This window comes from Lepisosteus oculatus, chromosome 6, assembly GCF_040954835.1.
Source record: "Lepisosteus oculatus isolate fLepOcu1 chromosome 6, fLepOcu1.hap2, whole genome shotgun sequence".
NCBI lineage: Eukaryota > Metazoa > Chordata > Actinopteri > Semionotiformes > Lepisosteidae > Lepisosteus > Lepisosteus oculatus.
This window is the reverse complement of record NC_090701.1, coordinates 24,969,696-24,985,716: the sequence shown is the minus strand read 5'-3', so window position 1 is coordinate 24,985,716 and position 16,021 is coordinate 24,969,696. Positions and strand designations below refer to the sequence as shown.

At 40.0% G+C, this 16,021-nt stretch overlaps 1 protein-coding gene across 5 annotated transcripts in view; it reads right to left on the bottom strand.

The window, feature by feature from the left end:
• Positions 1-16,021, bottom strand: part of trdmt1 (tRNA aspartic acid methyltransferase 1) — a 39,716-nt gene that overhangs the window by 15,011 nt on the left and 8,684 nt on the right. For 2 of the 5 annotated variants that reach the window (XM_015354478.2, XM_006634335.3), the window contains exons 2-5: positions 15,703-15,812; positions 8,174-8,250; positions 7,866-7,937; positions 919-984 (exon numbers count right to left, since the gene is read on the bottom strand). In XM_015354478.2, coding sequence (XP_015209964.2) covers positions 919-984; positions 7,866-7,937; positions 8,174-8,250; positions 15,703-15,812 — 325 coding nt within the window. Of the gene's footprint in view, positions 1-918; positions 985-7,865; positions 7,938-8,173; positions 8,251-8,494; positions 8,735-9,063; positions 10,448-15,702; positions 15,813-16,021 lie in introns of those variants that run through there. The other 3 variants (XM_069191091.1, XM_015354476.2, XM_015354477.2) reach the window with 3 other exon arrangements.

The following is a 16,021-nucleotide window of genomic DNA, read 5'->3' as shown; positions in this document are numbered from 1 at the left end:
CCGACAGCTGGGCTCCACCACATTTAAACATGATTGTCTGTGTATCAGTTGTATGATGCAGCTACCATACAGTTCACCAGGGACAAGCTGCTGAACCAGAGCACCATGGAGCCAATTGCAGAGGACCAGTTGTATGAGCAAATAGATCATGAGCCAGAAGGGCCTCTAAGAAACAAGTTTCTGAGTGGCTCCAGTGGTTACATGTTTTCTTTTGTTTGAAAAAACTTCACAATGTGAGCATTCTTCTTGAAAAGGCTTTTTTAAAACGATAAAGGATGCAATGGCATTGTGTCTACAGCAGCCTCCACCTCTCAATCTGTTCATTGCCTACCCTGCAGCACAAAGAAATATTTAATATTCTCAACTTGCAAATTCATGTAACTGTAAGTTATGTGGTTATTTAAAGCCAAGTGAAAAGAATATTACACAGTTTCATCTCCTCATTTTAAAATATACAGAACCCATATTTCATGAGACAGTTTAAGAATGTATTTGTTTATCAACAAAATAAAGAATTGTTTCAAGGCTGGCATAGTTCTGCTTTTAACTCAAACTGACTAACCTGCAAAACACAAAATATACCTAATTATTTATAGCAGTTTTCCACTAGGTACAACTGAAAAGCCAGTAAGAACCAAAAAGCTGGTATCAAGAACTGCATCTGTAATTAATGACCAGTAGATGGGTTAAACTTTTAGATTTATCTAAGTCTGGTAACTGAAGGGAAAAAAATCATCATATCTAAACCACATTACAAAACTTATCTCATAGGCACATATCATTCCAACAAGGCAGTTCCAAAAATATAATTTATCTAACATTAACAGAGCTATAGTTATTCCAAACTACAATTTGTGCTGAGAGACCTCACGTGGTATCCCACCTACTAACAGGAAAACTCAAGCTTTCTCAAATTACCTTGCAGAGGATGTTTCAAAACCTTTGACGTTTTCTAGTAGAATGTACTTGGGAAGCTTGTTGAGTCTATGGAAAAGGGAACAGTTGCAGAAGAAAAAAATAAAAATGTAACTCCATTGTTTGCCAAGATGAACCTAAAGATGAAGTAAAACCTTCCTTAAACACTCAAATACATTCAACTTGCATTAAAAATGTCAATCTGAGATTTCTGACTTCCTGAAGTAATTTTTTATTGCCTCAAGATATTCACAAGGTCAGAATAAATTTCACATTCCTTTAATGATTATTTTATATTCATAGAAATTATCCTAAAAATAACATACCTTTAAATTTAAGAGTTTCTCTCAAATTGGGCATTTTGAGAGAAATACCCAACAATACCTATTAAATGCCCAACAGCTTTTAATGCCAATTAATTTATAACAGGTTTTCTTCCCGCACTTTAAAAAAATAATGGTGGTGCTGTGATAGATTAACAATCCTTTAAACTATATTTAGTTTAAACATTTAACATTTAGGAAAGCAATAATCATATTCCTTTCTGTGTGCAGCACAGTAGAGTGATAGTTTATGTCATGGCATGAAAGCTCAAAGTTTCCTGGGTTTGATTCTAAACTGTTTGAAGTCTGGATGTTTTCCTTATGTTTGGATCTCTCTCTCAGTGCAGTGCTATTGTATCCGGTCAATATGTCTGTATTAACCCTTCTCTTTCAGTTCATTGTTATCAAACTGGATTTAGAAGGGGTGAATGCTCACACTGGCCTTACACAATTAGTAGTGTATGGATCCATACTAGTACAATTGTAGTACATACAATTAGTGGAATACAGATTTATACACATCAGAACTATTGTTCTTCTATAATATATATCTATCTATCTCAGTTATCTGTATACTGGTATAGTTAGTAAAATAGTTATTTTTTAAAAAATAGGAAGACAATGTGAAGAAGCATTAAAAAAAGTGAGCAAAATGTTCACCTATATAGTTAAAGGTGGAAAATTTAAATCAAATTATATTATGTTAAACTAGTACAATGAACACGTAATACTGTAAATAATGGATAATGGATAATGTCCTACACTGACAGGCTTAAAAGATCTAAACTTTTCTTGACCTTAGTATTCAAAAGTATCCAAATATTGAAATTCTTCAAAGGCATTGACAAAAGGAAAATTATGCATAAGTGCATTTAAAAAACATGCACATGGAAATTATGCCTAAATGCATTTAAACAGGATTACAGTCCAAAACTAGACTTTCTGTGCTTAACCAAAACCTGCCACAAACAAAACGATGGACTACTGTTTAACCAGCTTGTCCCTCCTGGGTATGGTTTGTTTGACCTTCCGTGTCTCTCAGTCAGAGGTGGGGCATCATTGTTATTTACAACCTTTTTTACAATTTAAGTCCCATTACTATACTTCCTCTCTCTTCTTTTGAGTGCCTTGTTTTTAATGTCTCTATCCCCCAATCTACTATCATTGCCACAGTTTATAGACCAAACCCAGCAAAACCTTTTTAGTTGAGTTTGTTGATCTCCTCTCACGTTTATGTCTTAAATTTAAAAGGATCCTTATTCTAGGAGACTTTAAAATACACATTGACTCAAGGCCATCCAGTCTGACTACAGACTTCCTTTCTCTACTTGGATGTTTTGATCTTACTCAATTTGTTCGTAGCCCTACACATAAAGGACACACCCTAGACTTAATCATTGCAAATGTCTCTTTTGTTTCCCACTGCTCTTCCCTTGATCTAGGCCTCTCTGACCACTTAGCTATTCACTTCAATCTGGAATAACCCGTTTCTAACACTTCCCCCTCACACTCTGTAAATATCCACAACAAGGTTTGCAAATTCTGTTCTGTCCTCCTTATCTTGTTTCTCTTCCTCTGACCCTCTAGAGCAGGGGTGGGCAAACTTTTTTATCCCAAGGGCCACATAAAATTTTGAAACTGTAGAGTGGGCCACAAATGCAGGATATTGCAAAGCAAAGCACAACAGAGCTCTGTTGCTTATTCCTTGGTACTCCAATAGTATGAGGTTTTTTGCATTGTGCTACTCGGTATGCTACTTTGTATGATGAAAAAATACGAAAAATACTCACGAGGCTTACTTATCAAACTGCTGTGAACAGTTTCCAAATAGCATTTCAATTTATTGGTGCGCATGCTCTCAGCAGCCAACACTTTAAGACAGACAACACACTGAGGATATTGTCAGTGTCCACAATTGTACATGTGAAACCGAAATTCAAGAAACTGTCGTTATACTTTCTGCATTTGCGTTTCTGTTTCTCTTTACAACTGGGCTCCATGTCCACATTTTTTACTCATATTTAAAAACCTCTCAATTGTGATTGTGTAACACAAAACTCACAAAATGACCACTCATAGAAACATGAAACACCGAAGCCGCGGTCAACTGGTATGCTGCTTACAGACTGCCGACTCTCGCGGCCAGTGTCATTTGACACATTCTGTGTGCACCAACAGCGGGTTTTGCTTGTACTAAAATTTTTGACTGGTGATACCTGAGACTCCTCTGACCGACAATGGCGCCTCCCCTAGGTGGCGCGATGCACAGTTTGGAATCACTGTGGTAAAACGTCCATACACCACCTAATGGCACGAATAATGAAATGTAAGAAAAAACGGCACCAAACAAAGTGGAATATGGCAAATACTGACTAAGTTATTTTTTACCTCAATGGCCGGTTAAAACTGGCTGGCGGGCCGTGGTTTGCAACTTTGCAACACGTTCTTAGATTTCTTTACCTCCAAAATCGACAACATCCGGCATCACATTCTCTCCACTACGCATATCATTTCCATACCTCCTCCCTCCTTATTCAACTTTTCTGGTTACCTTCTCTCCAACTTCTCTCTTCAGCATCCCTCAATAAACTAGTTACACACATGAAACCCACCACATCTATTTTAGATCCTATTCCCACCACTTTATTTCAGTCCTGTTTCACTTCTCTCTGCCCCATTGCCCCAAAATCCTAGAACATGCTGTCACATTTCAGTTACATAACCACCCCATGGCAAATAACCTTTTCAAACCCCTCCAATCTGTCTTCCATCAACTTCACAGCACAAAAATTGCCCTGGTCAAAGTCACTAACGATCTTCTAATAGCTTCTGATTTGGGTTCTCTTTCTATATTCATCCTTCTTGATCTCAGTACTTCACACTGTTGACCATGACATCTTACTGTTTCGTCTTGAGACTGTGTTTGGAGTTTCTGACACTGCTCTCAAATGGTTCAAGTCTTACTTCACTGATCGCTGTCACTTTGTCTCTCTCAATGGGTAAAAGTCTGAAATTATCTTGTTAAGTCTGGTGTTCCTCATGGCTCAATACTGGGGCCCATGCTCTGCAGCATTTACATGTTTCCACTTGGTCAGCTTTTAAGATCACATGGCCTCAGTTATCATTTCTATGCTGATGATACTCAGATATACATCCATACCAAACCTGACACTGATGTGGCTGTCTCTATTCTATCTAATTGCATCTCTGACATTAAAACGTGGATGACTCAAAAGTTCCTTCATCTTAACTGTGACAAGACTGAGGTCATGTTTATTGGCACCCCCATCAACTTTATAAAGCCAATCCTGTAACCCTATCTGTAGATGGCTGTGTACTCGAGCTTCAGTCTAAATTGAAAAACCTTGGGGTGATATTCAGTTCTGGCTTAATATTCGACCATGCAGCATTTTGTCAAAACATATTTTTTTCACCTCAGAAATATAGCTAGACTATGCCGTATGTTATCATTAATTTTGGCTGAAAAGCTGATCAACACATTGACTACTGTAATGTTCTACTCGTTGGGGTATCTAAATCTACATTTAACAAACTGCAGTATGTCCAAAATTCAGCAACCAGAATCCTGACCATGTCTAGTGCAAATGTTCACATTACTCCTATCCTGAAGTCCTTGCACTGGCTTCCTGACAAAGTCTGTGTGGACTTTAAAATCCTCATGCTCACCTATAAGGCTCTGCATGGCTTTTCACCTCAGTACCTGTCTGAACTATTATCGCCCTACTCCCCACCTCGCAACCTTTGCTCTTCTAATTCTGGTCTCCTGACTGTCCCCAAGCCTGTCTACATTCTACGGGTGACAGGACCTTCTCCTGTTATGCCCCCAAGCTCTGGAACTCTCTGCCCAAGGATATCAGACAGTCACCTTCTCTAAACTCCTTCAAATCCAGAATCAAAACCTTCTTCTTTAGAAGAGCCTTTACTTAACTCAGTAGTTCTCAAACTTTTTGGACCAAGTACAACCCCTAATCCAACCAAAGCATCCAAGTACCACCTACAAGTCATCTTCTCATAGGAACCCCAGAAATTCTCAATGACCAACATGAGCACGCGTGCACACACTCACACATACATATAATAAATATTATAATAATAAACTTAATTTGATATAGCGCCTTTAAAGGTGGCTTCTCAAAGTGTTTTACAGAAAAAAAAACATTAACAACAACTAATAAAAAAGCACCGTTTCAGTGAGAGTGGTGAGCCTGTTTAGTTGAGCAAATTTTCGAGCCTTGATACAATTCACAACAGAGTCTAACAGATATTAAATCGTCAGGCATTTTCTTGACTTCAAAGGTCTCACGGTGGATGTTGTAATGCGTACATTAATTTCTGGAGCAACCTATCTAATTCGTGGAACTACACCGTTATGTCGGCTTGTCATTGCTCTAGCACCGTCTGTACAAACTCAGACGCATTTTATCCAGTCGAGGCCATTCTCTTCAATAAATTCATTCAGAAGCTGAAATATGTGCTCTCCTGTAGTTCCTGTTGGTAGCGGTTTACAGAACAGAAAGTCTTCATGGGACATGCCCTCAAACTCGTATCTAACGTAAACGAGCAAAATGGCCAAATCGACTACAGACTCATCTAATTGCAGTGAAAAACATCTGCTCATCTTAACGCGCTCTATCAGTGTACTTTTGATATAATCCTTCATTTCAATAATTCTATGAATGACTGTCTTTCAGGGGGAGGGGTATGGAAGCCTGTTTCCGCCAGGGAGTAAAAAAAAAAACTCCCGACTTAGCATCTCAGAATTGCGACTTTATCTCCCAATTCAGGCAGAAACTAGGGTGGGAGCGGCGAGGGCACAAACCCGAGAACCCGAATCCGTTACAATAACAAAAGGACAGACAGTGAAATATGGCTATTTCGAAGTGATATCTCACATATGGCTATGTGAGATATAAAGTCGGAATTCTGAGTTGCTAAGTCGGAATTCTGAGATACTAAGTCGGAATTCTGAGATACCATAGCGCGTTTTTTTTTTTTACTCCCTGGCGGAAACGGGCTTCCATAGAGGGGGGCAGCAGGTCGAGCTGTTTAGCAGCTTTTTCTCTACACATAATACATGTCAGCTCTTTTGCCAACGGTAAATAAGGTTATTCAAAAATAGTGTAGCTTACCTGCTTTAGCAATCCGCAAGATTGCATTTTTCCGCGTTTCCGTTTTTATTTCCGTATTTATTTAAAGTTTTTATTTCATGCGCATGGGAGCGAAGCACAGAGACGCTCGGTGTATTTTTCTCAAATTAGAACAGTTCTTAAATATTTTTCTGTTATCACGCTTTCATGTGCTCACAAGATTACCTGCGTTCGTAGCACATATTTCTATGCATTCCTGTGTTTACAACGTTAGCATTGTTCCAAAATCACGCACATTCTCCTTTCTCCCTATTTGCTGGAGATACAGTAGCATTTTTTAAATACAATTGGTCATTTGCATCCATAGCACGCATTCCTATAGAGTGGTATAGAATTACAGAGTATCTCTTGTGTCCACTGAACTATTAGCGCGCACTGTATCGTAGTACGTAGGCTGTGTATTCGACACGTATTAAAATACAAAATATGAAAACCTGTTCCAATTTTTCAGCGCACACGACACAGTTCCAGGGTCATTTGGCGTACCACTGCCGGTACGCGTACCACAGTTTGAGAACCACTGCTTAACTGGTTCCATTCTTTACCCCTCTGCTCCTACTATACTTAGTACCACCATCCACGGTCTCTTCTGTGTATTGTAATTGTTTTATCTTGTGTATTCTTTTTATTTATTGTTCTGTAAAGCGCTTTGAGAAGCCACCTTTAAAGGCACTATATAAAATAAAGTTTATTATAGTTTTTTTACACAAAGGATTGTGGGAATAATGACTAAGATACCCAGGCATGTGGTTGAAATCACAACTTGGGTTTCTTCCTAGAAAATGTTCAATTAGATACAAATTACCAAATGAGTTAGATAGGCCAGAAGGCCTTTTCTTCATCACATGCTTATGCTCTTACAGTATGTTCTTAAATGTTAACTATTTAATACAAACCCTACTTTACAATTAAATGAAATTGTTTTTCATTTATAAAAAGATAAATTTTAATTCGATTAAAACCAAGAAAATATCTGCCAGGTGTCAGATTTAGCTTCAGCCATTAAAAAAAAAACTGTAAAAATCTATGTAACCCTGTTCTAATGATTCTCAAAAGCAGGCAGCTGCCATCAGCATGGGTTATAAACATATTGGTAAAAGGTGGGTACATGGATACATAAAGCTGGCTATTATAGCTCAGAGGCACTCCATTGCCTATGTGGACTACACATGACATAAATCCAGTGGGCAACTTCCTGTAGTGCTTATACGTTGCCTGTTAGTTATGGCATCCTGCACAGGTCCCACCCTGGCCGGACAGTGTGGTCTGTAGTGTCAGGTATGTGTTGCGAATCAGGATAAGGAATATGGGATAGGGAACTAACTACCATCCTGCAACAGAATGCTACTTCCAACTCCTGTGCCACCGCCTTGCCACCTAATTATATCTTCAATATAAAAGATGAACAGAAAAGAATATATAATATTGCAAAGTCAAAATAATTCAGCAGCAGGCCTACCTTGGAAGAATATCAAGGAAGTAGAGAAAGCTCTTTGTTCTATGGTCAGAAACATCCCCTTGCAATCCAATTCTGATGGTAAAAAAACACAAGACCTTTCATTAATCAAAATATAAGGGTCATAAATCTGTGATTTACTTTCTCGATGCTGAAAATTGAAGATCACAGTCTTTAAAGATTCTTTAATCTTAAGTTAAAACAAACATCCATCACATGCAACTGTCATCACCTTTACAAAAGAGGTGAGACAATTTTAATTAAGTCTGTCTTCTTCCTGACAAATCAGTGAAAATAATTGATTGACATACCTGGTAAAGGGCTGGCAAGGAGGACTCATCAAAACCATGTCAAAGCCGATCTTATTGAAATCACTAAGCGTTACACCCTGGAAACAAAAATGAACCGGAATCAAGACAAGCTAGAGATAATGAATTTACACCTCTGACAGCCATGATCACATGGATCTCTCTGCATCTGCGTTCTCAAAGAACGTTTTTTAACTCCTATAGCAGAAAGACATCAGAAACTAAAATTATCCTGAAACTTGGTTCACACCTTCCGCCTTCTCTCAACAACAGACCTGTTTTCTTCTAATCCTCTCCATTCATTTAAAGGTTTCGACTTCATACCTCTCTCGACTTCGCACCACCTGCTTCTCCCCTGCTCCCGCCTCCTCCACTCTCCTGGCTTTTACTCTCCTGTGCTATATACTGTCTGCCCTGTCTTAGTCACACCCGAAGAAGGCTCCACAGCTGAAACGTTGTGTTTCCTTTCTTCTCTTTTCAGCATGGAATAAACCTTTTACTTGTTCCTTTGCAGCTTACACATGCTGATGCAGCTGCCCATATGAATTTGCTCTGTGAGTTTTGCTTTTGAAGTAAAAGACAGAGAAGAAAGTTTCATTATTAATGATATGATTAAAAACTGAGGTCTTCAGTTTTTGATTTTTTTATTTATATTTTTAATGAATTTACACACTGGGACTCTATCAAGGTTCACTGCTTTCTGAAGCTGAGAATGTATAGGGCTCATAAATGTCTCATCTTTTAACTCATTATGCTAGAAAATACCATTAGGCATATATTTTTTTAATATCAGTAAAATCAGCCAAATATCATTCTTTCATTTGGAAATGAGTTCTACTTTAAGGTTTTAACCATTTGGATGATAAGATGCATTGGGTTTTTGCCAGACGTACCGTTTTGCATTCCAGTCAAAAAGTTCAAATTTGGTCTCATCTGACCACAGCACTTTTTGCCACTTGGCCAAAGAATCTTTAAGGTGCTTTATAGCAAAATATAAACAAGACTTGATGTGGAATTTTTTTGGAGTGACTTTTTTCTTGCCACTCTCCCATACAGACCGATTTGTGGAGTGTTTGTGATATTGTTGTCGATGACCAGTCTCTGCCATAAAGGCCTGGAACTCATTCACAGTTGCCATCGGCCTCTTGGTAGCCTCTCTGATCAGTCTCCTTCTTGCTCAGTCATCCAGTTTGGAGGGACAGCCTGATCTAGGCAAGGTCTGCGAGGTACCATATGCCTTCCACTTCGTAATGATGGTCCTGACTGTGCTCCATGGGATACTTAAAGCCTTTGAAATCTTTTTATATCCATCTCCTGACATGTGCCTTTCCACAACTTTATCTCAAAGTTCTTTTGAAAGCACCTTTGCGCACATAGTGGATTCTTTGCTTTGAAATGCACTTCCAAGCAATGAAATCCTCTGGAAACAGCTGCTTTTATTCTGAATTAATACAAATCACCACAATTGATCACAGGTGGGAGCCACAGGAGATGTGGGCAAAAGAAAGTCTGAGAGGCAGCTGGCAGCACCGACAACGACAATGGGGTCTCCAGGCCAGAAGTTCCAGGAAATGTGGGGGTTGTGCTTTTGCAACCAAGGGTATCCAAGAACCAGAGAACGTGAAGGACAGTGGAGGAGGAAGAATTGGATGCTCTTGGTCTGGAGGGCACCGATGCGAAGGGTAAGGGGAATTGTCTACCATTCAACTAGAGCCAGAGGGGATCCATAAAGGGTGAGGAGGTGGATAGGGGGTGAAACAGGGAGAAATGGAATGTTCCAGGTAGTAGTGAGTCCAGAGTCTATGAAGTTTTCCTCGGCACCTGAGTCGACAAAAGCCAGAAGAGATTCTTGAAGTTCGTCCCAGGAAATGAGTGCGGGCAAAAAAAAGGCCTGAGGAGGAAGAGGAGGAGGGAAAGATACTGATCTTAGCGGAGGGCGGGGAAGTATGGGGGTGGGGGGCAGACAGGGCATGAGGCTTGGAGATGATCAGATGCCCCACAATAAATAAAGGCAACGCCCCTCACAGAGCCAGCAGTGTCGCTCCTCAGAAGACAGCCTGGTGAGGGGGGTCATATGGGGAGGGGCGGAGGGCGAAAAGGGAGGGGGGTTGAAATTTGGGACCTGTATTCCTGAAGTCTGATATCAATCTCAGCAAGACGGGAGATAAGGTGCTCCAGGGAGGGAAAGTCGAGTGGCAGGTAAGTGAAATGATTCTGAAAGGCATCAGACAATCCGCGGCGGAACTGGTGGATGAGAGCCTCTTCATTCCAGGGGACTTGGGACATCAAAAAGTGGAATTTCATGGCATAATCCTGAGAGAGGTGAGATGGGAGATGGCTAAATGGTGGGAATGGAGCGGACCAAAAATGGACTGCATGGCAGCAGAAAAATGGTTGGCGTCGGCAGTCACTGGGAGATTCCGGGCGAGGAGGGTAGTAGCCCAGTCCAAGGCTTGACCGGAGAGATGGGAGACCATAAAGGCGATCTTCTCTCTGTCAGTGGGGAAAGAGTCCGGGCGAAGGTGGAAAGCCATCCAGGCACTAGGTCAAAAAAACTCTGAAGTCTTGCCAGGTCTCCCTCAAATTTCTCCGGAGTGGGGAGGGGTAACAGGCTAGCGGCAGCAGCCAGGGGAGGGGCTGGCACGGGCGCTGTCTGTTGGCATGGTCCATTAGGCGCTGAACCGCGGCGGTCAGTTGTCCAAGAACCTGGGACTGCTGCTGAAAAAAGGCAACGGTGCCATTCTGGTCCACTGGATCCATGTTGTGCTCACTATTCTGTAACAATGGGCAGGTAGGAGGTATGGATCCTGTGCAGGACTCAAGAGAGAGAGAGAACACTAATCCAAATCGCTAAGAAAAACATATTCCAGGAAACAAGCAAGAAGGTCAGAAAATGACAAAGATGACTAGAGAGCAATAATCCAAAATGCGAGACGAAATAGAAAACGAGAGGCAAATTAGAAGGTCAGATACCGAATATAAACTAGAAATGAAATAACGTGTACTTGGGAGCTCGAGGAGAATCAGCAAAAGTGAGTGGAGAAGTGAGGAAAGAGGAGAACTAAAGTAGTGACGGGAGTGAACGGTGATAGGTAAATTACTTGCGGTGTTAGCGTTTGTTAAACACAGTGCATGTGGGAATGAGACGGGACAGAGACGCGTGTGAAATGCGTAACAGACTGCCTTGTCGCCTGATCTGAATGCAGCATCACAGGTTCTTAGCAGTGCATGGACCTCTGCAGTCATTCATGGCTTCTGGTTGGCCAGTGTGATGTTGGATTTGGAGACAGTGACGTCATCTATACACTAACTGATGTAGGCCGTCACAGATGCTGCATACTCCTTAATGGTAAAACTACTTAAGACATTTCTATACACATAACTGTGAATTTGAATATTTATGGAAACTACTTCAAATTTATTTACAGATTTATAGAAGTTATATTCAGTTACATAAATTTGTCAGGGGTTGTTCTTATCTCTACCACTAAGATGAAGAATACATTCCAGCCTTGATTCAGGGAAAGATACACAGATATTATCAGGTATTCAATGGAGAGGTTTTAGACTTGGGTATAATTACCCTCTGCTGACAAAGCAACCAACCTTTAACCACCAGTAAAGCTCTAACAGGTTATTCTTTTACTTAAAACATCCAATTATAGTGCAATAGAAATAAAAAGCCAAGTTTATGAGGTAAGGAAAATTTCCCAAAGAAACACAACATGGTGCATTTCATAGCAGTTTAAAAAGGACACACTCTCTGCTGTAAATATCTAAGTAAAAAACTTGCAATGGGAATTTGTTAAGTTAATGAAGCAATTACAGTAGTAATGAGAATGCACATACAAAAATATTTAAAAGGCAATGATGAAAGGTAATACCGTCAGAGGTTTTCTTGCATCCTTGGAAGTTACATTTTCAGAAATGTTAAGAAGGGGAGGGGGCTAATCTGTCACTACTCTGTCTTTGTTCCTCTTTATATATCTGCTACTTTCCCCTTCTCTCTTACAGGCAAAACGTTTTGTGTTTTCTTTTAAACATGGAACAAACCTTTATCTTTTCCATTATAAATGACACCATTTAAATACCACTATATTAATACTTTTTATATATTTAACTTTCTATTGCAGGAATATACAGTATTTTAGTGTCAGTAATGACACTGAAAAATCAATTAACAAATTATTAGACAAACTTAAACATTATTGGCATCTCTGATTTTCCTTGCTGCAAAAAGAAATTATTTACATGATAAACGTAAAGGTACAAAAACTGGCAAGCATCAAGCTTTAAAAAATGTAAATGCAACAAAGCCTCCTTGATTTCCAAGGCATAGTGTAGTGTTCAGCTGATCCGAGACCAACTTATCAATTCCAGAGTTTGTAGAATTTACTGTTTATTGTATTTGTCAGCTGCTGGAAGATTGTGACATACTTAACTACAAATGCAAATGATTATATAGCATACAATTCTTTCGATAGAAAATGACAAAAAATTGGGAAGGGGGGCTAAAGTAACAAGTACTGCTAAAGAGTCACAGAATAACCTTGATCTTCCATCACATCCTAGCACAGAGCACACAGGGGTTCAATAACTTCCTCTGGGTGAACAAAGTTAAGGGAAGAACTTCATCAGGGAGAGAGAACATCAGAAGAGAACCTGAGCGAGGAAGAGGAAAGGCAGTAACCAGTAACCATCAATATGAGTAGTCCAAAGGTAAATCTGCTCATTTCTCAAGACTGTTCAAAAGGTTTGTCTAATCAGGAATGGTTTGGCTCTGAGTAGAGGGCTTTAGTCAAATGTTGGGTGGAGAGGGAGGTTGGCACCCTTCAACTGAGCTCTGTCGGGCTAGAAGCTGAGGTCTCAGTGTTAACGTGACACCAGGCCTCGGTTAGCACCACCATGTTAGGCGCTAGAATTCTATGAAAAAGCTCATGTCTAGAAGGGTTAAAAAGACAACCTCTATTCATGAGAGAAGCAGTCCTAGCAGTGTCGGGCCAGGCACTGGATTATACAGGAAATGGAGAGAGAAAACTTAGTAGCAGACTCAGTTGCTGCTGAGTCAGGTATGCCAATATGCCAGTTGTAGTAGCAGTATAAGGTTCTCTCCTTGGTACCCCTTGAGGAGTTAACAACATCTGGTTAATCCTGGAAGGAATTTGTCTATCCTGGAAGGGGCAAGGTAACTTGGTCTGGTTATAAGGTTAAGATTCAGACAGTAATAAACCCCAGAATGATATAGGGTTTTCTGGCAAAAGATAGAGGTCATAAGTTACAAATTTCAGAGGGAGCCTGACAAAGGAAGAATTGGGGGAGATCTCAGGTTAAAGGACAAGCAGCTCTCATAAAGTACTGTCATTGCATCACAACACAGAGGTGTCTGGAAGTACAAAGTAGGTTTCAACATGAGTAGAACATGAAACCGATACTTCTCATCATGCCCTGAATTACGAACAATAAGGTTCCCAAACTTAGAAGGGAGTTTAAGACAGGGTTCAATTGGAAATAGACAGAGGAAAATAGAAGGTTCATCTCAATCAGTAAGCTGGTGACAGCTGTTAGCATCCCAAGGTTCCAAATCCACAAAGTAGTTAGGGATGCAGCAGTGAGTAAGCCCTTCAAGAGCATAAAGCAGTTACAAGGGAACTCATCCATCTCTTGGTTACCAAAGAGACTATAACCCTGGTTTCTCAACAGGTAGCTAAGGGTTTCCCAAAGGGATCCAGAAGTCGCCAAATTATGTTATATGGTTTATCAAGAGCAAGTAGTGGTAGTTTAAATAACTCTGAGAATGGCTTGAAGTTTCAGAACTACAATATACCACTGTTAAACAAGAGGGTGAAACCTAAGTCTGAGAATCTGTGAGCGAAAGGCTTAGGCAGCACATGGAGTATCACACTCAGGGGGAGCGGTATAGGGTTCAGTTAAACATTCCCTAGTTGGTTATATAGCAGACTTCAGACCTCTGCAGGTCAGCAACGACTTCCCAGAGGAGGAGAGTTGGCAACAATAATTAATCTCAGAGTTGATTATGGACTATAAAATCAGGTTCATGTTCTTAACCATGGTAATATGGTGGTTATCAAGAGGTTAAGTACTCACACAGTTGTTCAAATTGCATTCAGAGGTTCAGATATTTGTGCAGTAGCATGAATTTTCTTTCATAATGCTTGTAATAATCCCCATCAACTGTCATATCTGTCAGATATATTTTAATGTTTTAAAGAGTTAAGGGCTACAGATACTCTATTGTAGTTTTAGATGTGAGTGGCATGCCATGGTGGAAAATGCTTCACTTGAAATTAAATAAAGAGGTTCTTGACAGTAATGTTGATGATAACATCATTAACCACCTTGTGTTACTGTGCAGGTCTTGGATTTTTTCTTACTGCCGGCAGAAACAACCGGATCAGAAACCGTGTCAGGACTGATGTCTTTGAGCATGAGAAAGTTCCATTAATGATTGCATCTTTTGATGAATCATGAATTCAAAACACATTCTGTGTAGGACTTTTGGAGGCAAAGAGAAGACAAGTATCGGGAACATTCATATTGGGCTGCACAACGTCTCATGCCATTTTTAACCACTTATGTATTGGGATAAACATAACCATTGCTCCCGACAGAGCAATGCATTGTGCACTCATCCAGTTGAGAACTATAAGAAATTCTAGGCTTATTATTTATTTAGTGTTGTTATTTTTCACAATATTTAATTTTCTTTTGGACAAAATTTATTATGGCCACCAAATCCTTTAAGTGAACCATGGGAAGAAAACTACTCAAAGGAAGAGGTTTTAAAGATTTAGTGATTCTAAACACATACCAGTTGAAAGGGACGAAGTAGTCTAGTTAGTTGCACTGTAGTTACAAGTTGCATGTGAAAGTGACATAATGAAATTAATGAAGCAATGGGAAGACTATAACTGTTCTTCTTCTGAAACGTTAAACTATTTTTTTATAAGCACACCGTAAGTTATTTATAAGCATGTGATAAGAGGGTGTGTTAATTCTTAATTTTATATGAATCAATTGACAATTTAATATGCCACATCACATTTGACGAATATGACATTCACTAAAACTCAATGAGACACATATACTGTTTTGCATATCAACTAACACTATCACACAGCAGTTTGAAATACATGTACGAGGACCATGGTTTTCCTCTCAATATTAATGTATTATTTTTTCTGGTACACTAGCTCCTTATTAAGATCAAGATCACTTTATTGGCCATATACAATTTCTTGTATTAGGAATTTGTCTTTTCACATACCCCAACGTGCTCTCCATGAGACACACAGACAAGGAGAGAAGCTTGGGGTCAGAGCAGAGGGGCAACCATTTATACGGCGCCCCTGGAGCAGCTGGGGTTAAGGGCCTTGCTCAAGGGTCCAACGGAGTAGGATTCCTCTGTCGGCAGTCGGATACAAACCTGTAGCCTTCCAGCCACAGGTGCAGATCCTTAGCCACAGAGCCACCACATTGACCCATTAAGAGGAGAAAGGGTCCCAATATCTCACCTCAATTGTCTTGGCCCAGAGAGGGGTGCTGGGAAAGTTGTGCCTATAAACCTCATTGGCTGTTGTACTGACATCCACCGCAGCTACTACTTCTGCAGGAACTGAGCTCTCTGTAAAAATAAGCAAGAACTGGTGAGACCTTATAGTCAAGCGTCCTTCAAAGCTTTACCTTCGCAGCTTTCCAATCCGGGCTTGTTACACTTATCATATAAATGTTGGCTAACAGCCCATGGGACAAGTTCCAAGGCAGTGGAGACAAGATGAAAAGTCTTGTCTATTGCTGTATTTGTTAGCCTTTTTTGTGCCATGGACCAGCTTT